This window comes from Penaeus chinensis, chromosome 41, assembly GCF_019202785.1.
Source record: "Penaeus chinensis breed Huanghai No. 1 chromosome 41, ASM1920278v2, whole genome shotgun sequence".
In the NCBI taxonomy this organism is placed as follows: domain Eukaryota; kingdom Metazoa; phylum Arthropoda; class Malacostraca; order Decapoda; family Penaeidae; genus Penaeus; species Penaeus chinensis.
In genome coordinates this window covers 2,940,716-2,950,715 of record NC_061859.1, presented here as the reverse complement: position 1 = coordinate 2,950,715, position 10,000 = coordinate 2,940,716, and the positions used below count along the sequence as shown (strand labels likewise).

Here is a 10,000-nt window from a genome sequence, read left to right as displayed (position 1 = left end):
GAGCGCCGTATCTATGTGTCATCGCACGATAGATGCACGTTAATGTGTGGAATTCATGTCGAGCCAATTGCAAATAGTACAACGAATATGCCGAAGGCCTTTTCGCATTTACTGCTTCATCAGGGCATATATGTGTATGCCCTGATGAAGCAGTAAATCCGAAAAGGCCTTCGGCATATTCGTGTGTTTTCCTGTACTTCCCTTCGTTGTACTATATGCAATTTGTTCGACATGAATTCCACATATTAAGCGATACATGACGAGCATTTATCGTGCGAGAACACAGAGATACGACGCTCATATATCTTCCCGGTCTTTTCCTTTTCCCGTCATGCACAGGACGCGTGTAGGAGTAGGGTTTTCATCCTCGCTTGCGACCCCTCATGCATGATATACCATGCATGACTCCCCCTTTGTTGAAACTGGAAAGCATTGCGTCATTAACATACTTGCGAATTCTGAGGAATTTTTTTTTTTGTCTTCATTAAAAAAAAAAAAAAATTCTCTCTCTCTCTCTCTCTCTCTCTCTCTCTCTCTCTCTCTCTCTCTCTCTCTCTCTCTCTCTCTCTCTCTCTCTCTCTCTCTCTCTCTCTCTCTTTCTCGTATACACCTTGAGACTCGATGCCACGCACTTGTGATTAGGATCCAGGCTTTTGAAAAGGATTGGTAGTCTTGGAAAGGAGAGAGCTCATTTGCATGTATCTGGAGGAGCTTTCGTGATTATAACGAACACCGCGGTTGCACATTCACTCGGGGCGGGGGGGGGGGGGGGGGTGAGACGCACTCAGAGATGAACAGGAATGTGGGTCTCAGGCAACATTAATTTTTTATTGTGTGTATGAAGAGGTTAATGTGATGATGATAATATTAACGATTGATAATATGATTGATAATATGATGATGATAATTATGTTAATATTATCAATTATTACAATAATAATAGAATAACAATGATTATGAAATAATAGTAATAATAATAATAATAATATTAAGAATAACAATGATAATAATGATAATGATAATAATGATCAATAATAATAATAATGATGATAATAATAATAATAATTATAATAATAATAATAATAATAATAATAATAATAATAATAACAATACTAATAGTAATGCTGATAACAAGAGTAATAACAATTATAATAATGAATGATAACGATAATAATAACTATAACATAATAACAACAAGAACGCCAACAATGCCAGCAATAATGGTAATGGCAATAACAAATATAATAATGATAATCATAATAACAATGACAACAAAAACACAACAAGCAAAACTATAAACAAACAAACAAACGCAAACACAAACAGTAAGCAAAAACAATGAACACAAACAAAAAACAATAAACAAACAAAAAAATAAACAAAAAACAATATACACAAACACAAACCAATAAACAAAAACAAAAACAATAAACAAAAACAATAAACAAAACTACAAACAAAAACACAAACAAAAGCAATAAACACAACATTTCCTCTCAGCTGCCGGCCGTCGTGTCAGCCACGTGTTCGAAACCCTTCGCCGGAGCACAAAACCGAGGAAATGTTCGGAAGAATTAGATTGGGAGTTTAAGTCTCGTGTCTGGTCGTCGAGGCAGGCATTCGGACTCGGAAGTTGTTTTGTTTTGATATTAAAAAAAAGGGAGAAAGATTGATAGAAAGAAAAGAAAGAATGGTATTGATAAAACAAGAAGAAAAAAACAATGACGTGGATTAGAAAAGAAGATAATTTGATAGAAAGAAAGGGAGAAAAAAAGACAGAAAGAAAGAAAAAATAGAAAATACCTCGGAAAAAACAGAAATATGCAACTAAGTGTATTGCAACTTGCAAATGGATCATTGCAAACAAATATTAGCATGCTCTACCAACTGAACTTTTGTTGCATCATACTGATATAACCATAATTCATAATTGCAAATCCCCTTTTCGCAATCACAGAGATTTTAACTGACTTTATTCTAAATTCCATTTGATGCGAAGTAATAATGGATGAGAGTATATCGGATGTGTGTGTGCGTGTGTGTGCGTGTGTGTGCGTGTGTGTGTGTGCGTGTGTGTGTGTGTGTACGAGGGAAAAATATACGATGAAAAAAAGAAGTGAGGGATAGAGGAGACGCACGAAAAATAGAAAGAGAGAAAGAGAGAAAGAGAGAAAGAGAGAAAGAGAGAGAGAGAGAGAGAGAGAGAGAGAGAGAGAGAGAGAGAGAGAGAGAGAGAGAGAGAGAGAGAGAGAGGGAGAGAGAGAGAGAAAGGAAGAGAGAAAGAGAGAAAGAGAGAAAGAGAGAAAGAGAGAGAGAGAGAGAGAGAGAGAGAGAGAGAGAGAGAGAGAGAGAGAGAGAGAGAGAAAGAGTGTATGTGTGTGTGTGTATATGTGTGTGTATGTGTGTAAGTGTGTGTAGGTGTGTTTGCTGATATATTATGTACCTATTATCTATATCTATACTAGCTGCATGTAATTATCTATATCAATATCTATCTAAATCAATATCTATCTATATCTATATCTATATTCATATGTACATATACGCATATGTATATTCACGTACTGTATATATCTATATCTACATCTGTAGCTATATCTATACATATATCTATCTATCTATCTATATATACATACATATACATACACACACACACACACACACACACACACACACACACACACACACACACACACATATATATATATATATATATATATATATATATATATATATATATATATATATATATATATATATTCTAAACTTACATCTAAATCTGCACACGCGCAAGGCGAAAGTTAAATCCAGTACGATTATCCAAACTCATGTACTAATTCCTAATCGTTTTGTTCCAGGACAAACTGCTGAACAAGCTGGACGAACATGAACCCGAGATGGCGATGACGCAAGAAGAAGAGGTGAGTAATGACATGAGTTTGCCAGATGAGTCGTTAGTACGTTAGTGAAGGTTACAACGTGCATGTGTAGCGTTGGGCTTGGTATGTAGGTATAACGATCTGCTGGTGGTATAGTCTGTATATACTTTTGTGTGTTGAATCTAATCATGAGTACCGTTGTATTGGAATATTGAGATGGGCTGTACCAAATGTGTCTTTGGTACAGCGGTAAAGGTACGCTAAGTATATGTACCGTTGTGTTCAAATATATTTTCTCTCAATGGAATAAGGAAGTGCCGTTGTGTTGTGATAAAGATGTTATGTTAATGGTACTACTAAGTAAGTGCACCGTTGTACCGTCTCGATGTTACAGAAGCACGAGTACCGTCTTTTAAATGCATCTACTCTGCTAATAGTACACCAAATAAGTGTATCTTTGTGTTAACGCGTTTTCTCTGAAGGTAAACAAGTATGATTAGTGTTTTGTTGACGCGAGCATACTGTCCTGTATACTGTTATGTTTACTCGGGCACACAGGCTGTTCTAGGCTATTATGCATGTATGTGTGAGGTTTATTTATGGCACATGGGAAGGGGTAGGATCATGTACTTGTGAGAACGTGTCTTTACCCTTGTATTTGAACATTTAAAAATCGTATGAAAGATGTAAATGAGGGGAATCGATTATACAAACACAACGTATGTATGATGAATAATCTAGATATAAGAAGATAGACGAGTGGAAAAGTAACGAATAATCGCATAGATAAACACGAAGATAAGACAATAATGACTGAATGAATAAAGTTTCGAAAAAAAAACAAAAAAAAAAAAAACGAATGATGAACAAAACAGATAACCAGGCAAGAACGCAAACGAACGAACAAAGACGAACACAAGATGAATAAACATGAGAGTCACATTAGCCAATAAACCAAATTAATTACCATAATCTCGTTGCCAAGTATGATGAATAAACACGAGTGTATATGAGCAAACAGATTAAATTAAACGCTGGGATCTCCTCGTCAAGAAAGTGCCACCGCGAGAAGAAGTGCCAAGTGCCACCATGAAAACGCATTAAGCAAACACGGTCTTTAGCAGTACAGACTTGTCAACACCAATTTTCTTAATGGTAAGATCCCGTCTCTCTCTCTCTCTCCCATTCGCTCCTTCGTCCTTTCCCCTCCTTCTCCCCTCCCCTCCTTCTCCACTTTTCTTTCTCCCTGCTTTTGTCTTATTTATTCTCCCTCCTTCCTATCTTCTCCTTTCCTAATTCCTCCTTCTCCCTTCCATGTCCTTCCTTCCTTCTTCCTTTTCCCTCTATCCTCCCTCTTTTCTTCTCCATTTTCCTTCCCCTTCTCCCCCCTTCCTCCTCTCCGTCCTTGTCCCTTCCCTCCTCCCTTCTTTTCTCTTCTTCTCCCTCCTTCCCCCTTCCCCCTTTCCTCCTTCCTCCTCTCCCTCCTTTTCCCTTCCCTCCTCCTCCCTTCCCTCATTCCTCCTCCCTCCTCTCCCTCCTTCGTCCTCCTCCTCTCCCTCCTTCCCTCCTTCTTCCTCTCTCTCCTTCCCTCTTCCCTCCTTCCTTCCTTTTCCCTCTTTCTTCTCCTCACGAGAGAGATCCTTATAGTTATTTTTTCTCCTCCGTTAATTTCCAAGAAAGAACTTAATGTTTATTTTAGGTTATATGAGCGGTGTGTGGATATATTCTGGGTTTGTTAGCTCTGATGTTTGTTGTGTTTGCTTGGTTTTGTTTGTGTTTGTATTTGTTCGTTTGTACTTGTTTGTGTGTACTTGTTTGTGTGTGTTTGTCTGTTTGTGTTTGTGTGTGTTTGTGTTTGTGTTTGTTTGTTTGTGTTTGTGTGTGTGTGTGTGTTTGTGTTTGTGTGTGTATGAGTTTGAGTGTGTGTGTGTGTGTGATTGTATGAGATGTCCAAGTTATTATCATGAACATTTTATTAGTTTCTTCATGCATTCATATATTGTTGCATACTGTCAACAAAGGGAAATGAAAAAAAATGAACCATTAACTTGCATCAGATTTCATTATATGGAAAAGGGATGCATTATTTCCTATATCCTATTTAGAATAAATTTATATCACTGGAAGTAGGAGAAGAAGGGGAAAAGAACAATAAATAATCATAATAAAAAAAACATACGTATACAGAAAAAAAAGTAATACAAAATACAGTAATAAAAGAAAAATAAACCGTAACGTTTCGAGCCAGACTACACTCCTCATCAGAGAGTAAATAATCATTCACTTCAATTCCATCCCCTGATAAGGAGTCAAGCTTTGTTCGAAACGTCAGAATACGCTATCCCTCTCTTATCCGTGTCTTTCTTCCCTCCCAAAAAAAAAAACAAAAAAAAAAAACACGTAAAATAAACAAAAAACAGAGACAACACTAAATCAAAAGAGGAAACAAAAGCGAAGAAAAAACAAAATTAAAAAGATAATAATAACAGCCAACGACAAGCAACAATTACGAAGTTTATATAAAAAAACAAAAACAAAACAAGACTTAGAACTTAACGGCAAAAATATGACAACATCCAAAACAGCAGGAATGTCCAAAATGCATTAAATTAAAAACTCCAGATGAGACAAAACTATTAGCGACTCACTCCAGAAGCTGCGTTGTTAATTACATCACCGGCTCTTATATACTAAATGCTCGTTTCGTGTTTTGATTAAATGTTAAAATGATATCGTTAACGTTTCATGTGAAAATTATTTCTTTATTATCTTACATGTATATTTTTTCGGGGGGGGGGGGGGATGTAATTATTTTTATTTATAAACTATGTCGAAGGAGGAATTAGAGAGAGAGAGAGAGAGAGAGAGAGAGAGAGAGAGAGAGAGAGAGAGAGAGAGAGAGAGAGAGAGAAAGAGAGAGAGAGAGAGAGAGAGAGAGAGAGAGAGAGAGAGAGACAGAAACACAGAAACAGAGACAAAGAAACAAAAAAACAAAAAAAAACAGAGCCAGAAAGATAAAAGCAGATAAAAGAAAAGACAGAAACAAAGACAATCTATTAACAGAAAAAAAAAAAAACAAAAAAAAAAAACACAACCCCACACCCTAACCTGCCACTAAGCTCCCAGACGAAATTCGCAATTAATTCATCAACCCCCAAGCTCTCCACCCTCACGGAACCGAATCGTCTATTCCTCCATTCACAAAGCAGCGGAGGATCATTAAGACACCCGCCGGCGTCCGCTCCCCAGCCGCCCGTCCCAATACACGTGTAACAACCTTAACCTGCTTGTCTATTGTCTCTACGCCTTCGGGGTTCCCTTGCCACGCCCATCCGCCCATCGGCTGAGGGCTGTGGAGTCTCTCCTTTCCTCTCCCCTTCTCTTCCTCTTCTCTTCCTCTTCTGTTTTTTTTTTCTTTTTTTTTTATAGAAGGGAGGGAGGGAAGGGAGCTGGGAGGGAGGGTTGGAGGGGAGGAGGTGGAAGTATGAAGGAGAAAAGGAGGGGAGGAGGGAATGAAGCAGAATGAGTGGAGGGGAGAGAAAGAGGAGATGGGAGAAAGAGGAGGTAGAAGGAGGTAGAAGGTAGGAAGGAGGGAAGGTGGGAGAAGAGAGAGGGGAGGAAGAAGGAGGAAAAGAGGGGAGGTAGGAGAGAGAGGAGGTGAAAAGTGGGAAGGAGGTAGAAAGAGGACATGAATTCCGGAGTGGAGGAGGGAAATAGGGAAGATGGGAAGGAGAGAAAGGGATGAAAGGAGATAAAAGAAGGGAAGGAAGGTAGAAAGCATAAGGAGGGGAGGGGAGAAGGAGAGGAGGGGAGGAGGGGAGGAGGGGAGGAGGGGGAAATCCTAATGATGCGTTGTCAACTAAACCATGTATTTGAATTTTCTGTACTGTACATGTATAACTTCGACGTGAAGGTCACAGTGGAGGAAATGATAAGTCTTAAACTTCTGAACTTCTAAAAATTGCAACTTGAAACTTGAAACTTCTGATTATCATAATCTAATATCAATATCATAATCTAAACTTCTTTAACTTCTAAATATTATCAATAGAACTTTAAACACCAAACTTCTAAATATCATCATATATCACCATCATAAACTTCCCCAATATCTCTAATTTCTAACTATATATCACATGCTATCAAAATACTATTCCGATTCTGAAAACTTTTCTCAAACACTGCAATCAAGAAAATATCTGAACGAGGACCCAACCAATCAAAGTCTTTCTGTCAGGAGATCGAAAACGTCAGCAACATTCAGAGGAACCCTTTCACCTCCTCCCTTACGCCCACAGTCACCCCGCCCCCCCTCCCTCCCATACGCCCACAGTCGCCCTCCTCCAACGCTCACGGTCCCCATCACCACGCCCCCCCCCCCCTAAAAAAAAAAAAAAAAAAAAAGGAAAGGAAAAGAAACTGCTTCTCTTTCTGTTATTTCATCTTTCTTTTTCAGCAACATTCATAGGATTTCCCCCCCCCCCTTCTCCAACGCCCACAGTCACCTCCCCCCAAACGCCCACGTCACCCAAAACCACGCCCACCCGATGAAAAAAAAAAAAACTTCCTCTCTTTCTATTCTCTCTCCTTCTCTCTTCTTCTATTCATCTCCTTCTGATACACAAATAAAAGAGACGAATAAACTAAAACGCCTTTCTTCTTCTTCTTCTTTCATCCTTCCCCCTTCATCTTTTTCACGCCCACACACACGCCCACGAGCAGCGCACCTAAAACCACGCCCAGAGACTCGCCTCCAACCACATGCCACGAGTCACAAGCCATCAAGGGAATCTTCAACAATGCCTTCGACCACGCCCCCAGCTGTGCCGATTTTCCCCTCTCTTCCCCTCGCTCATTTCCTTCTCTTCTTTCTTCTCTTCCTCCTTCTTACTTGTTTTACTTCTCCTCCTTCTCCTCCTTCCCCCTCCTTTTCGTCTAGATTCTCTCCTCCTACCCACCCATCCATATCCCCCCTCTCTACCCCTCCTCCTCCGGTCCTCTCTCCCCATCCGCTCACCCAACCTCCTCCTACTTCTTCTTGCACCCCACTCACCCTCCTTCCTATCCCTTGCCCCTCCCACACTCCACTCACTCTCCTTCCTCTCCCTCTCCCCTTCCCATACCCCACTCACTCTCCTTCCTGCCCCTTGCCCCTCCCATACCCCGCTCTCCATCCCTCTCTCCCACCCCCTTGCCCCTCCCATACCCTACTCCCTTCCTTCCTTCTCTCCCTCCCTCTTCCCCATCCCATACCCCCTCTCCAGCCCTCTTGCCCTACCCATACCCCGCTCTCCCTCCCTCTTGCCCCTCCCACACCCCACTCCCTTCTTCTCCTTCTCTCCCTCCCTCTTGCCCCTCCCATTCCCCGCTCTCCCTCCCTCTTGCCCCTCCCACACCCCACTCCCTTCCTTTCCTTCTAGCCCACCCTCTTTCCCCTCCCATACCCCGCTGTCACCCCCCTACCCCCCTCCCTCCCCGCCCATTTCAGTTTCCAATCGTCTCTTATTGCCGCGAGATAACGACCAATATATCGCCTTAGCACGGGTCGGAAATTTGTAGCCTGGGGGCGTGGCCGACGAAGTAACAAGGGCGTGTCCGGAAGTGGCGGTAAGGGGGCTGGGGGAAGGGGAAGGGGAAGGGGAAGGGGTGAGGGGAAATGAAGAGGGAAAGGGAAAGGGGAGGGGGTAATTAAGGGTAAAGGGAAAAGGGAAGGGGAAGGGAGAGGGAAAGGGGTGATGGGAAACGGAAAGGGAAAGGGAAGGGGAGAGAAGAATTAAAGGTAAAGGGAAAAGGGAAGGAGAGAGGAATTAAGGGTAAAAAGAAGGGGAGAGGGAGAGAGAAGGGGTAGGGAAAGGGAAAGTGGAGAGGGATTAAGGGAAAGGGGAAGGGGGGGATGGAAAGTGAAAGAAGGAGACGGAGAGGAGGAAAAGGGTTAAGTAATTGAAAAAAGGGAATAGAAAGGAGAAGAAGCAAAAGGGAGAATCAGGAAGGGAAGGTGAATTAAGAGGAAAAGGAGATGAGCAAAGAGGAAGGATAGAGGAAATAAGAATCAGGAAAGAGAAAAGGAAACAAAATGAGGAAGTGGGCAGATGAGATGAGGAAAAAGGAAGGAGAAAGGAGAAGGAAGGGAAGAAGGAAAGGGAATGGGCAAAAGGGTATTTGGCTGGGGCGAAAGGGAGATAGGAAAGGATGGAAAAGAAAAGGAAAAAGTGGAAGAGTAGACAATAAGAGAAAAGAAACGGTGTAAGAAGGGAGAAAGCAAAGAAAAAGGGAAAATGTGAGAAGGAAGACGGTGAAGGAAGAATAAAGAAAAGAGGAGAAAGCAAAAAGGAAAGAAACGAAGGAAGGAAAAAGTCGAGAGAGAGAGGGGGGTGGGGAGGAGAGGAAGTGGGAGAGGGAAAGAGAGAAAGGAAGAGGGAAGGAAGAGAAAGAGGGAAGGAGGCGGAAGAAGGAGGAGTGAGGGAGAAAGAGAATGGAAGGGGTGGAAGGAAAGGGGGAAAAGAAAGAGTTAATAACTGTATATTTTTGGTTGAATTGCATAGTTACTGTTACTTAATCTTGTTAAATGTCGCAAATCCTTGCCTGATGTTCTGATAATCTAGATAAAATGTAATTAGAGATTATCATATAAACTTTCTTATCCCATCTCCTCTCTCATTCCTTTCATGCCCCTTTTCTCTCCTCTCCTTCCTTCTCTTATTTCCTCCCTCCCCTCATATCCCTATTCCACCTCTCCTCCTCTCCCTCTCCCCTTCTCCTCCTCCTTCTGTTCCTCTCCCCCTACCCCACTCCTCCCCTCTTCTCTCCCTATCTTCCACTCCTTCTCCCCTCCTCTCCTCCTCTCTCTCCCACTCACCCTCCTTCCCCCTCCTCTCTCTCTCTCTCCTCCTCCTTCCCCCACCCCTTTCTCCTTCTCCCCTTCCTTCCCCTTCCTCCTCTCACCATCTCTCCTTCTCTCTCTCCTTCCCCCTCTCTCTCTCTCTCTCTCTCTCTCTCTCTCTCTCTCTCTCTCTCTCTCTCTCTCTCTCTCCTTCCCCCTCCGCTATCTCCCTCTCCCCCTCCTCCTCTCCCCACCTCTCCTCCTCTCTCCCCCCACTCCCCCTTTCCTCCCCTCCCCCCCC

At 42.0% G+C, this 10,000-nt stretch overlaps 1 protein-coding gene across 1 annotated transcript in view; it reads left to right on the top strand.

Annotated features, from left to right (window-relative positions):
* LOC125047453 (proline-rich protein 36-like) overlaps nucleotides 1-10,000 on the top strand; it is a 218,209-nt gene that overhangs the window by 204,788 nt on the left and 3,421 nt on the right. The window contains exons 2-4 of the mRNA XM_047645659.1: nucleotides 2,859-2,957; nucleotides 3,362-3,369; nucleotides 7,602-7,702. Coding sequence (XP_047501615.1) covers nucleotides 2,859-2,957; nucleotides 3,362-3,369; nucleotides 7,602-7,702 — 208 coding nt within the window. The remainder of the gene's footprint in view (nucleotides 1-2,858; nucleotides 2,958-3,361; nucleotides 3,370-7,601; nucleotides 7,703-10,000) is intronic.